Source organism: Pongo pygmaeus, chromosome 1, assembly GCF_028885625.2.
Source record: "Pongo pygmaeus isolate AG05252 chromosome 1, NHGRI_mPonPyg2-v2.0_pri, whole genome shotgun sequence".
NCBI classification, from domain to species: Eukaryota; Metazoa; Chordata; class Mammalia; order Primates; family Hominidae; genus Pongo; species Pongo pygmaeus.
Genome location: NC_072373.2, coordinates 87,796,611 through 87,810,760, shown reverse-complemented (window position 1 = coordinate 87,810,760; position 14,150 = coordinate 87,796,611). Strand labels below are relative to the sequence as shown.

Sequence of the window (14,150 nt, the reverse complement as noted above, 5' to 3'; positions counted from 1 at the left end):
CACCTTTCTCTGTAGTACTCAGCCCCGGGAATGAAGTGCACCCTTGCAGCTTCTGGGGTACCCCCACCCCACACTCCTTCCCTCTTGACTCTGCTAGCTGCTTTTCAGCATGCTTTGTAGGCTCTACTTCTTCTTCCTCTTTTTTTTTTTTTTTTCTCGAGACAGAATCTCACTCTATTTCCCAGGCTGGAGTGCAGTGGCATGATCTCAGCTGACTGCAACCTCTGCCTCCTGGGTTCAAGCAATTCTCCTGTTTCAGCCTCCCAAGCAGCTGGGATTACAGGCATGCACCACCATGCCCAGCTAATTTTTGTATTTTAGTAGAGATGGGGTTTCACCATGTTGGCCAGGCTTGTCCCAAACTCCTGAGCTCAGGTGACCCACCCACCTCCGCCTCCCAAATTGCTGGAATTATAGGTGTGAGCCACCGCGCCCGGCCTACAGGCTCCTCTTCTACCTACCCCTTATGTGTTGGAATTTCTCCTGGACTTGCCTCTGGTATTTTTTTTTTTTTCCTGACATTCCATGATTTCAACTAAAGTTTATCTTTAGGCCAGGCCTTTTTCCTGAACTTTCCATTCATGCACTATAGTAATCTACAGAGCCTGCCATAATAAAATGCAGTAGATTGGATGGCTTAAACAACATTTATTTCTGACAGTTTTAGAGGCTGAGAAGTCCAAGATTAAGGTGCCAGCCAATTTGGTTCCTGGTGAGGACTCTCTTCTGGCTTACAAACAGCTGCCTTTTTGCTATGTCCTCGCAGGGTGGAAAGAGAGGGATCTCCTACATCCCTTCCTATAAGGGCATGAATCCCATCATGAGGACTGCATTCTCATATCTAATTACCTCCCAAAAGCTTATCTCCAAATGCTATTACACTGGGGGCTAAGACTTCCACATATGAACACCAACATTCAGTCCATAACATACCCAACAGTCTAATAGGTATCCCTACTTGACTGTTACACAGACTCTTACAATGTCAACAGGTTTAAAACTGAACTCATCTTCTTACCTGCAATCCTGCTTCTCCTGGATTTTTCCTATAGGATGCCATTCTCCACTCAGTCATCTGAATCAGATATTTTAAAACTCATCCTGCACATATCCCCACCGCCGCCCCCACCACAGACAAGCAAGCCCTGTGATTTCTGCCCCCTGACAATCCTTCACATCTATCTCTTCTCCATGTTATTGCCATTGTTTTCACTCAAGCCCTCATATTTTCCACCTAGAGTATCGCTTTCTGTCATTGCTTCTGAATCTATCCTCCATACTATATCTAGAGTGAAATTTTGAAGGATGAAAATGTTTTGGTATTACCTGCTTTCAGTCCCTCAAGATAAGATGCTGACTCTTCCTGGTCAGGTCCCTCTCTATGGGACCACTTGCATTGCCTGACACGCCGTGGACTTCCTGCCTCTGTGCCTCTCTGCCCCTGCACCCACGCCCGTCCAAACCTGAGAGATTTTCTGATTCCACCTGGGCTTCTGGCGAGGCCCTGTCCAAACCCTCTGTGTCTGGGGCTTCTTAGTTCTTGTTATTAGGATCTCCAGGGATGGGAAGTAGATAAGCAGCTTCTCCTGCAGCCTGTTCTCCTGTTTAGCTACCCTGTCACTACATTACTTACTTTGTCAGTATTTATGGAACACTTTCTCTGTGCCAGAGAAACATTTTTAGGAAACATGAATGAGACACAGCCTGGCCTGAAGTCTGTAAGGGAAGATTGATGGCCAGGCACATCCAATATCATGTGCTAAGTGCACAGAACACTGCAGGAGCCCAGCTTCTCCTGATCACTGACAGAAATTTCACCCTGCTTTTTCCTGTACAGGCATGGAGAACCAAACGCTTAGTTCCCAGCACCACCCACCTACCGACCCTCTATCTCTCAGGCTAAGCCCCCAACCATCAAGATGGTCACTTCCGGGTGCAGGATGTGGTAGAAAGCAGGCTGCTCCCTGTGCTCCCCGCCTACTGGCTGACCAAGGGGCAGAAGAGCTTCCCCTTCCCTGCCCCCACTAGCCGCAGTCAGAACCATCTTTTCTGTTAAACACCTTTGCAGCCCTCCACAGGACTGTCTCCTCAGCTCCTGGAGTAGCCAGGAAGAAAACCAAGCCCACTGTTTACTTTCTAAATGCCAGGCTTGTTTCCCTTGATGACTTGTGTAGGTTTGCATAGGAAAACTTCTTAGAACAATTTGTTCTGCAAGGCAAGCACTCAAATGGCCAAGGCCTGGTTGCCTGGGCTAGCTTCAGCACTGGGGCATCAGCTCTGTGTCTCCTGCTTTACATCCACCTGTTCCATTTTATAATTGGTGTGTGGTCTCTGAAAACTCATGAGAAATCTTATTTAAAGACGGCAGTAATTAACCTAATTGCAAATATAGAAAATGAAAATATTTCCTATGAAATGCCCAGGAGTTGTCAGATGTTTTTACAGAATCCCAGAAATAGGATCAAGGAAGGAAGATAAGTAAGAAATAGCAGGGCTTTCATACACTGGTATTAAGCAGTATGCTGTGCCTGTGGTTAAATATTAAATAAAGACATGGCCATTGTCTTCAGTGGAAAGGAAGAAATGTGGGAAGTAGAAAAATTAGATAAGGAAGCATGGAAAAGCAGCCACCCCATCTCTCTCCTTCTCCCCGTGCCACTTCCTACAGGCCTCTTCCTGGCTTCTGCTGTTGGTGAGAGGATCAGGCTCTGAGAGCTGGGAGATTGATACTGTGTTAAAATGCGGCCTCACATCTCCCTGCCTTATTCCTCAGTCATGGAACCCTACCTGTCCATCTAACTGAGCCTCTAATTCTGTAGTTAAAGAAACAGGGCCCAGAGAGTGAGGTGATTTGCTTCTTGTCCAGCAGTTCATTGGAGGCCCAACCTCCTCATTTCTGGACCCCCGGACCAGGGCTCTTTCCCTTGGCTGCTTCCGTTCCTGACCTGCGATGACATGGGGATGACCAGCATCCCCTTCTTCCAGTGTACCTTGTCAATATATGCCTGTGAACCTGGCAAAACTTTTACATCCAGGCTTGAGGAAGTATTGCTTTTGTTTCTGGACTTTGAAAAGATACTAAGATGAGAACATCTTACTGGGCTGGAAATGCACTTTAATGTACTTGAGTGAAAAGATGTGTGAAAATGTTACAAAGCCAGTGGCATCCCTAGGCTCAACATGCCTGAAAGCTAAAGTATTAGGAAAGGAGGACTTTGTTCTCGGTGTTTTCATTCTCTTCCCTCCCTCCCATGTTGTTGCTGCAGGCCGCCAGCTCACTGGAGCTGAGAGGGCCTCCACGGCCACTGCAGAGGAGACTGACATCGACGCGGTGGAGGTCCCACTTCCAGGGAATGATGTCCTGGAATTCAGCCGAGGTGTGACTGATCTAGATGCTGTAGAGAAGGAAGGAGGCTCTCACACAGGCTCCAAGGTAGGCAAGAGATGGCCCATCTGTGTGATCTGCACACGTGTGCCCTCAGGTCATCAGTCACTTCCTAGCCCCTGCCAGCTCAGCTTCTGAGTGAGGCACTCCATGGCACAGTGGCGGTGCCAGAGCACGCTTTACTGCCTTTCAGAGAGTCTGACTTCCAGAGGGTCTGAACACTAGATGCTGCCACAGGCCAGGATGCTGTGGAGCTGATTCCTGACACACATCGCCCTCCTCAAATCCCACCAATATTTGGTCTCCTACTCCCTGGCACCCTCTTCCCTTAACAGCATCTCATCTTTGCACAGTATTTTGCAAGGCTCACTCTGGCACACACACACACACACACACACACACACACACAGACTCCCCTGTGACTTAGCTAATAGAGCAAAGTCAGTTTGGGCCTGCTCTGCCTGCAGTAGTGGTGGTATACCTTTGGTAATTCCTATGGATAGCACTATGGAGTCTGGAAATTGGCCCACTGGATGTTAGAAATTGAGAGACCACCTTAGTCATCATCAGCTCCAACCTAACATCATATACGTGAGATGACTGCGTCATCTGGGGGTTCCTAATGTGATCCAATTCAGAAACTAAGAACTTGAGACCAAATTCCAACCTGAAGCCAAACCTAATTAAAAATGTTTTAAACCCAGAAGCAAAATTACTGACCAATAGCTCTACCCTTAGATTCCCAGGCGGCTTATATCATGGCACCTCTCTTTCTTTAACATTCATATCTTATCTCACACGGAGGTTTGGAGGGCAGTTGGTTTCTAAACTAGCTGCCTGACGTTTCCTTTGGAACCAGTTTGTCCTCTACAAGTGGAAATAGCCCTGTGTCACTGGGGGCCTTCCTTGTGTATGTCTGAAGAAGTCCCCACAGCAGAACTGCCAGAAACAAAATATCTTTCTCTGCCATGGAATTCTATGAATCATAGAAGCCATCTTGGTAAAACTGTCCACAGGAGAGGGAGACAGAAGGAAAGGAGGGAAGGACACAGGAACTTCTTTCATCTAACAGGATCTCTCCAGATCATTATATAGTTTAGGATCCAAACTTCTTTGCCAATGGTTCTCACCAGAGGCAGTGGAGGGCAGGAGGTAGCCCCCTCACATGGCCCCTTCCACCAGGACCCAACTCCATGCTTCTCCCAACAAGGGAGAAGGGACATCTCAGATCCTGGAGGAGGGAGCCCTAAGGACACAGCGGAGTAGAGGATTGAAGCTGTCTCCTTCCCGTTATCATGGTAGGGTGGACGGAAGCTACGTTTTCCTAAAATAGATTCTTCTAAGTCTAGAACCTCAAGGAACTCGGTGACAGGGTATCATTGGAAGTGGTGGGCAAGAGATGGAGCAGTATCAGCCATCAGTCTCCCATCATGCGGGGTCAGTTACCGAGGTGTCCCCCTGCGATTTTCTGACTGTGTGGTATCAGCTCAGGCACCATTTCCTGTCTGGGCCTCTACTCCCATTTCCATTGAAGATATAGTGCTGTCAGCTTATGGGTTGTAAGTGCGCCAATTTGCTCCTCCTGAGTGCGTGCCAAAGAGAGCGAGGCCCCTCAAGATGGCTCCTGCCGAGTGTCATGTCCTGTCTGCTCCTTCTCCTCCAGGTTTCGCACCCCCAGGAGCCCATGCTGACAGCCTCACCCAGGATGCTGCTCCCTTCTTCTTCCTCGAAGCCTCCAGGCCTGGGCACAGAGACACCGCTGTCCACTCACCACCAGATGCAGCTCCTCCAGCAGCTCCTCCAGCAGCAGCAGCAGCAGACGCAAGTGGCTGTGGCCCAGGTTCTCCTCAGCCTCCTCCCTACTTCGCAGGCTCCACTCTCATGGGCTTGATGCACCTTCCCTAGCGAGGGGCTCAGGGCAGGTTTAAAATCTAGGGAGTCATAAGGAATCGCTCATGCTATTGGATCATTGCTTGTTGGGGAGTGGGGGCAGCGGGAGGGGGATAGATGGGGGATGCAGTTGAAATGGAGAGGCACATTTTGGTTTTCCATGTATTCCCTGCTCTGAGCTGGGCTTGGCTGGCTTGGCTGAATGTTGTTAATGACTTGAACTGACCAAGGGAAAAGATGCACACAATTCCACCCTTCCTTTCCTGCCTTATTTTCCTGATGTTTGGGGTGGAAAGTGATGTCTTTGGAGTCAGAACAGTTGTGGCTTTATGATACCACTCTTAAAACAGCTTAAAGTATGAATTTGTGCCAAACACCGTTGTAAAAAGACTACTGCCCTAGCATCCCAGTCTCCATGTCTATAACAAGTTTCCCAGCCTTCATTATGATCTACTTATCCCAGGCAGTATTTGATTGGAATTCATTATTGTAGGATTTAACTTACAGGAATTTAGATGTATTATTTGAGCCATAATTAAAAGAATTGGCTTAGATCTCAGAATCAAGGTGGTGTTTGTGCCCCAAAAAACTTGTTGGGGGGCTGCTGCATTGTAGGGGAGGGTGAGCTGATTTCCCTTGCTGCTTTCAGCAGGGATTCCTCCTGTTTGCTTTCTATAGAGGGCGCTGTAGTCCACATCTTTCTTGGGAAGTCTGAGCTTCCTCTACCACGGGCACTCAGGGAATGGTGAAGACATTCGTTCATACCCAAGGCTGAATCCTGAGGCGAGAGGCAGGATCAGGGCCTGATAAGTGCATGAAGATCTTAGGAGAGGGGGCAGTTGGGGCTTGGGAGAATTGGTAAAGGATCTGGAAAGGCAGCCTGCATCAACATTCTAAATTTGCTTGACCAGACTGTTGACCACTTAGGTTTTCTGCATGCTAGAATGGCGGGGAACAGACTTCTCCAGGGAGCACTTATTGCTCTCTGTTATGTCTTCTCCTTACTCTTGTCCTGGCTCTTGAGTGGACTGAATCATCCAGCCAAAGATATCCTTTCCACCTTTCCACCTTGAGGAGGCATCCGGCGGCCTGGCCATAGCAGGATCTGCTATGACTCAGGGTTTGAAGAAGACCTTCTTGTAACATGGTCTCTCCTGACCTGGGCCTGAGATGCAAGGCTCATGGATGACTTTTGCAGCCAGGTTTCAGGAGAGTAGAGTCAATGGGACACAGCTCTCAAGTTATTGTAGTCTTTTTAAAAAGTCTTACCATGAAACAAAAGGATATCTCGTGATGGTAGGAGGATTTGCAGGTGTTCCCAAAACAGCAACAGAGAGGGGTAATGTCATTAATGGCTTCTTATATTTGGAGAAAAAAAATCATTTCTCTTTGTCAAATAAAAGAATCCATCTCCTATAGTTAATGATGGCATAGCAGTCTGAGAATCCCCTCCCTAGCGTGACGGTTGACAGGAGCACAAAAACTAAGCACTGCAGCACGGGTGCATTCTCAGACTCATTTCATTTCCACAAGTTTCCCATTGAATACAGAACATAATACTTTTATTTTGCAGCGTATCAATTGCCAAGTAATTATTATTTATCTAGGAGTAGGCTTGATGCATATTCATGATATGATTTTATCAGGGAGGCATTTGAATTCGAAGTCACTGCTAAGTACTAGAGAGAAACTATTTGCAAATGTGTAATCCACACAAGAGTGTTGTGGTGGTGGAAGGAAGCATTCAATCTCCAAAGCAACAAGACATATAACTTATCACAGGTCTGCCGCAGTCAGGATGAACCACTTAAGAGTGGTTTTCTGGTATAGAATCAATTGTCAGTCTCCATGGGAAATCCTACCCTGGCCCTGTTTTAATTGCATCTCTCCTAGAAGACAATGAATCTAGGGGAAGGAAAGGGTGTGATATTAGAGATTTGCTTCATGAGCCTCTCTCGGTTCTAGACATGTCCACAGGCTGAGCACCCTTAGCCTCTCACTCACTTGGAATCTGTTGAATATAGTTGCCCTGCTTGACTCTCAATACAAGCAGTGTGGTGACCAAAAGGCCACCATAGTGCATCTGGGTCCCACATTGGTGAGATGACTTTAGGGAGAGTCTTAGGTTTCCAAAATCGTCAGATAGGACAGGACTTTGGGGTCATCTGATAGGTTCTTGAACATACTCCTGTATCTCTGTCTGCCATGCCCATCTGTCTCTGACTACCTTCTTTCTGTTCACATCTTGCTTTTGCTGTCCAGTACCACAGCAGGGATATTGTACATTTCAGCTGGCTTTCAGCTCTCCTGTCCTGCAGACGGATTCGGTCCTAAACTGACCTTCAGTTAGAGGTTTCTCTGCACACTGTTCATTCTTTCACTTTCTTTGTAGTGTTTAATTCAAGGGCTTTTTATTAGTGTCTATATCCTTGGGTAAAAACAATTACGTAAGATGTAGCTGGATTAATAGGTGGGTCTTCTTGGCGTCTTTCACACATTTGAAATAGACCAAGTATAGCAAGCTTGGTTTCTCTACACAGGTGCGGCTGATTTCAGTTTCCAGCACGAGGTCAGCTCTTACTTGTTCTGTCAGACTCTATTGCCACCAAACTGCAAGGCTTCTGTCTGTCTTTATTAAACTACCAGCAGTCCCCAGAATTCCAATGAGTAAAACTGTGACCTCAGCCTTTCAGGTGGGAATAGTTTCCTTCTCTCGGAGAGCATCCAAATCCTCCTATGTTGTTCCTGGATAAAAATCTAAGGATAAAGACAGTTTCTTGCAGACAAGTGTACCCTTGATGTCACTTGTTGCACTATTTATGTCCCCCCTCCTCCGCCACCCCCATTTCTTCCCACAGACCAGTCTAGTTCTGCTGTTGCCATGGGGACCAGGCTTAGGTTTCCTTCACAGTGTCCTGATTTGGTCTAAGACCGCAAGACCTCTCCCAGCCTCACCCTAAATTGGTTATGAGCTGGTCTCAAAGGGGCCTGCCCTGACCTTAAAGGTATATGGGCAAAGGTGGTATTCAACCAACTCTTAAGTATTTCCAGGTTAGACCTCAGTGTGTAAATAGTGAATACCCAAGTCCCTCTGACCACTCTTCCGACCCAGCATGAGGCTTGCCTGGCTGCACTAGCTTCCTGCTTTTAGGTGGACCAGAAGTTCAAGGGTGTGAATGAGAGTATAGCTAAGCCTCGAATCGAAGCTGGGATGTAGCTGGCACCTGCATGGCCGTGGGCTGGGCCGACATAGTCTCAGGGCTGATCTGGGCACTGTGGCTGATTGGCAAGTGTTAAGTAGGCCAGGTCTATTCACAGTTTGCCAATTCCCAGCCTTGTTCATGAGGAAAGTGTTAGTACAGTTCAGTATTGCTATTTAAAGATTTCTCCTCTACCTGCTGCCACTTCTGCTCGTTCAGGAACAAGGAATTGGTTATTTATGCTTCGCAATCATGTATGCTGTAGTTAGAGGAACAGTGCTAACAAAACTCCGCATCCCCACCCCAGACCCTCTATTTAGCATCTGTCCCTGTGGCTTCTCCCAGTCCCCAGCACCCTGGCGTGCACTGCCCAAGTCCCTGCCATGTGCATGCTGAGACAGTGGCGCCTGCCTCTGCTTCTGTGTCCAGTGTGTGGTGGGGCAAATTGCTCTGTGGTTCTCTCCACTGCCATTTCCATGTGCCTGCTACTCCCTAACTTCAGCCTGGCCCTGCCCTCACTTCTGATGGAGGAGCTGGAGTCCAGGCAAGTAAGCTGGAGAGTGAGGGGGCCAATGGTCTGGTGTGGCTGGGTGGGTTGAGGGTGGGTTTCAGAGTTTGGGAAAGCAGTGTAGAGCTGGAGGGTGCAGGGCTGAACTTTTTTGTGTCATGATGAGGCCAGAGTGCAGAGCTAGACATCTGAGCCCTGGCACTCCGGGCATGGCCTTAGTGTCACATCACTCTGTGCCACATCACTGACTTAGTATGTAAGTACAATATTCATTGCCAAAGACAACACAGTTCTGCAAAGGAGACACTAATTTGTACCTTTCCAGAAAGAAATATGGTCTACTTTTACAAAAGGGGCTTAATTCTTTGAAAGAAAACTGTGCTAAATACAAAAAAAAATCCCATCTGGTGGGGAGGAGGTGGTGCTCTCTGCCCGTGTTGTATGAATGAGGAAACAAAGCACAGAGGGCTGTAGCAGACTGCCCAAACCAAGGCTTCACATAATGCTGCCTCGTTTCAGTGCTTCAAGTTCGAGCCTACATAGTTATAAAACGTTGCGCCTCAAAGTTAAAAGAAGTCCAGGCTATTTTGTCTCAGTGTGGCCTGGTTTGGGCTCTCCTGCAGCACAGCCTGCCACAGCGTGAGGTTTGAGCCTTATGCCCAGTACCACTTTTGACAGCTGCAGAAGCAGAGGGCTCATTAGTGCTGGCTCAGGCAGTGGCAGCAGTGAGTGCTCACATATTCACAGGACTTGAAAATACCTGAAATAGTGTAACTGGGTTTACAGAGGTAAAACTATTATTTAATCTGGTACAAGGAGCATTTTCTCATGGCACTTAGTGCCAATGGATCTGCGATGGGAAGCATTTGAGTCAAGGGTCTTCTTTTAGGTATTGCTGGTACTCCACCATTGGAACTTGGGTACCTGCAAAAAAAGCTTTCAACTTTTTTCCTGGCTTCTGTAAGAGGGGACTTTTCCTTCACCCTCAATTCTAATTCTCTGACTTCACAATGGGGAACTGAGAGTTTTCTTCAATGAGCCATTAACAAATTGCCCCTAGTACTGACCACAATGTCAACCTGGATGTGGAATTATCAACTGTCTCAGCCTCAAGCCAGTCCTCTCGGTTGACAGATGGAGAAACTGAGGTCCAGAGAGAAGTGAGTTGTCTACAACTGCCTAGGGAGTACCCAAGAGACAAGCACTCCAGCTCCTGGTCTGGTGCATTCAAATGGCCTGTCCTGTTGGGACGTTCAGACTGGGAAGCAGGAAACTGACGCTGGGCTGGGCACGGTGGCTCACACCTGTAATCCCAGCACTTTGGGAGGCCGAGGCAGGTGGATTACTTGAGGTCAGGAGTTTGAGACCAGCCCAGCCAACATGGGGAAACCCCGTCTCTACTAATAATACAAAAATTAGCTAGGCATGGTGGCGGGTGCCAGTAATTACAGCTGTTTGGGAGGATGAGGCAGGAGAATCGCTTGAACCCAGGAGGCAGAGGTTGCAATGAGCTGAGATCATGCCACTGCACTCCAGCCTGGGTGACAGAGTGAGTCTCAAAAAAAAAAAGAAAGAAAAGAAAAGAAACGAAACTGACTCTGCAGTATATGTGCAGAGAGTCCTCAATAAGTGCCAGTTAGAGGTATGCAGGATTCTCTACTTTCTTTGTTTATATCCGCTGAAAGACTTTGTTCCACATTTCTCTCTGGTTGGTTTGGTTCCAAAGAAAATGGAAGATGAATAATTTAGTAATTTTATTTGCTCAGTAGGTTCCTTTCGAAGACACTCTTTGTTGGGATAAGTAACGGTACTCATAAGTGCAAGATTAAGCTTACCCTTCTCTGAGGCTTATCTGTGGGCTTCCCACAGCAGTTGTCCTGTTCCTTAGAACCAAATAGATTTGGGGGACCCCCAGCTGAAATTTCTCCATGCCTCCCTTTCCAAAGAGGAGAAAACCTTAATAGCCACCCACCATCTGATATCCAGATTAAAATATTATTGAAATTTCTTTCCCTGTTGAGTGGATATAGGAAGAAACAAACTCAGTTTTTTCCTGCTATACTGTCACAACATACTTCTATGACCAAATGTATGGGGCTTTTTCCCACACACCAAGCAAGCAAGCAGTTCCGCAGAGGACACACAGTGTCCTCTAACTCAGTTTGATTCTGATACTATCTACCTGGAAACAGCATCAGATCCCACAGTTTGAGGGCTCAATCCCACAAGACTCCCCCATTGCAGACACGAGTCACAAGTAATAGTTTGTCACCTACACCTCTGACCAAGTGGCTCTAAATTGGTGTTTCCACTACCCTCTCCTTGGACTCAACTGATTTGCTAGAGCAACTCACAGAACTCAGGGAAACGCCTACATTTACCGGTTTATTTTAAAGGATATTATAAGGGATACCAATGAACACCAGATGGAAGAGATGCATAGGACAGGGTCTGTGGGAAGGGCGGCAGAGCTCCCATGCCCTCCCCATGTGCACTACCCTCCAGGATCCTCCAAATGTTCAGCTGCCTGGCAGCTCCCCAAACCCAGTCCTTTTGAGTTTTTAATGGAGGCTTTATTTTGTAGGCATGATTGATTACATCATTGGCCACTGGTGATTAGTTTAACTTTTAGCCCCTCACCTCCTGAAGGTTGGGACATGGGACTGAAAAGTCCCACCCTCTAATCATACCTTGGTCTGTCCTGTGAGCAGCCCCCATCCTGAAGCTTCCAGGGGTTCCCCAACCACTAATCATCTAATAAGCATACAAAAAACACTCTTACCACTCTGGAGATCTCAAGGGTTTGGGGAGCTATATGTCAGGAAACAGGGATGAAGACCAAACATGTATTTCACTGCATCACACCTGTTCTCACCCCTCCCCAGATCTTCTCTCAATTAATATGAGACAAAAAAATGAGTCTGACTTCTTGACCGAAATATCAGTTCTGTCCTTAGCAGCTTTATGGAGGACAGATTTAGTTTAAATTCCTTAGGCATTATGCCCCTGTGGCTCCACTCAATCAGAAATAGGGTCAACGGCAAGGTCAGGGCCTCCAGTCTGGGCAAGAGGGAGGCAGCCACGGTATCCACAAGTATAATTCTCTGAGTGCTGGTTGCTGGGAGGGGCACACCCTGGGCCAGCAAGTCACTTGGCCAAGGGTGGCCGACTGTGAGGTAGCACTGCCCTTTACTCCCTAAAAAGATGTGAATCTCTTTGGAGCAAACTCCTCTTCAGAAATTTGAGCACTTGTTTTCTGAGCAAGGGAATCAGCTAATGCTTTTGACTCCCCATCCATCTTCCTGCATCCTCGTCCCACCTCTCCTGCCCCCATCACCTGGCTCTGTCTTTACCCACACCATGGTTTTGGTACAAGAACACCCTTTTCCCCATAAGCTACATTGGTCCAGGCCATAAAAATTCATTAGTTCCCTTTCTTCAGGGGCCTTCTGAAACCCTCCCTGGAGAACCCTTTATTCACTTCTTTGCACAAGAATCACGTATGTGTGAACACTGGTATTGGCCTTCTAATTCAGTTTCTTCAAACCAGGGTCCGGTCTGGTTGCCCCTGTCTCCTCCCACTGAGTTTTATCTCCACGTAAGTATTGCTCACCAAGAACAGAGCTGTTGACACCACTGGGCCTCAAGCATGCTGAATGCATCGCTGCCAGCTGCTCTGCCTTAAGAAGGTTGGAAATTGATGAGGGTGCCACAAACTGTTCACCTGAACCCTTCTGGGCTGGTTGGAGGAGGCCCTCTCATGAGTCAGTCAGCAAATGTTTAACCCCCGCCAGGTGGTCCTGGTAATATGTGATATGAATCATGGTCCTAGATGTCTGCCACAGCAAATAAAAAGGGAAGACAGGGAAAGAAGCTGCCGCCTACAGAGTGGCTTGATGACAGCTGCCTCACTAATTTAAAAAGCCATGTGTGGTGCTTCCTATTTCTCACTATGTTTGGGTGAGTCAGGGAGGGAGAAAGATTATATGGGCTTCGTTGTGACACTGTTCTTAGCCAGTGGGTCAATAGATGAGTTTTGGTTTTGTTTTTTAGAAGACGGGATGACAAAAGAGTGCCCCCTTCCACCTCCAACATGGCATGCCATACTAGGTGCTGAAGGAGTTCTCTAAGCAGTGATGGAGCACCATGCGTGTGTGTGTGTATATGTGCACTTGTGTGTGTGTGTGCACGTGTGTGTGTGTGGCAGGGCTAGGGGGTTGATGGCTGTTTGCTGCCTCTTGCCCTTGGTATGGGGCCCAGAGTGGTACCTTAGTGATGCATCATGGCCCTCCCTTAGGACACACAGCTTCACAGTGCCAGTGAACCCACTCCTTTCGGCTCCTCCTCTGGAATGATAAGCCCAAATGCCCATTCTGCCCGTTAAGGGCTTCTTCTTGAACTGAATGTGGAGGGCATCTCTGGTCCTGGCCATCTGCCAGCGACTCTCATGTGCATTCATGTCCCTCTCTTCTCTCTGTCCTGTCTTCTCTGCCGCTGCCTCTTCTCTGCAGGTACACTTGCTGAAGGACCAGTTGGCTGCTGAGGCTGCGGCGCGGCTGGAGGCCCAGGCTCGCGTGCATCAGCTTTTGCTGCAGAACAAGGACATGCTCCAGCACATCTCCCTGCTGGTCAAGCAGGTGCAAGAGCTGGAACTGAAGCTGTCGGGACAGAACGCCAGTAAGCCAGTGCCCTGTCCAGCCCCGCTTCCTCTGTGAAGGCTCTGGAAAGAGTGTCACTTTCCTCAAGTTTTTAGTGGTGCTTTCTCGGACCCCTGACCTGCCCCTATATTCCAGCAGAAAACATAGGCAGCTTTGTTTCCCCATTAGTATACTTAATGAATTATAGAATCACATGCCCCAAGGAGATCTCGGGTGCCTTCTAATCCAGGCCCAGGGCTGGACTTTGAATGTCCCCAGAGTCACTGCTATGTGCTCATCCAGTCTCTATTTGATAGGGGCTCAGGTACTCTATGTTCTAGGGCAGCCCATTTCTTTCTCAGAGAGCTTTTGCAATCAACATACAGTATACTCGGCGCCTATTGGGTGTCATGGTCTCTGTGAGCTCTGTGGGAGACAGCAAATTGTTTCTTAGTTTACTACTCTGCGCTATGTATTTCAAGACTCTGTCACATAGAAAAAGCTGGGAGCAGTATATCTGTTCAGTGGAT

General features: G+C 47.7%; 1 protein-coding gene across 5 annotated transcripts in view; it reads left to right on the top strand.

Moving 5' to 3' along the window:
- The window catches only part of LOC129044906 (uncharacterized protein C1orf226), a 313,541-nt gene that overhangs the window by 278,648 nt on the left and 20,743 nt on the right, over positions 1-14,150 (top strand). For all 5 annotated transcript variants that reach the window (XM_054503141.2, XM_054503131.2, XM_063649453.1 and 2 more), the window contains 3 exons: positions 3,267-3,433; positions 5,049-5,225; positions 13,495-13,660. In XM_054503141.2, the coding sequence (XP_054359116.1) occupies positions 3,267-3,433; positions 5,049-5,225; positions 13,495-13,660 (510 nt within the window). The remainder of the gene's footprint in view (positions 1-3,266; positions 3,434-5,048; positions 5,226-13,494; positions 13,661-14,150) is intronic.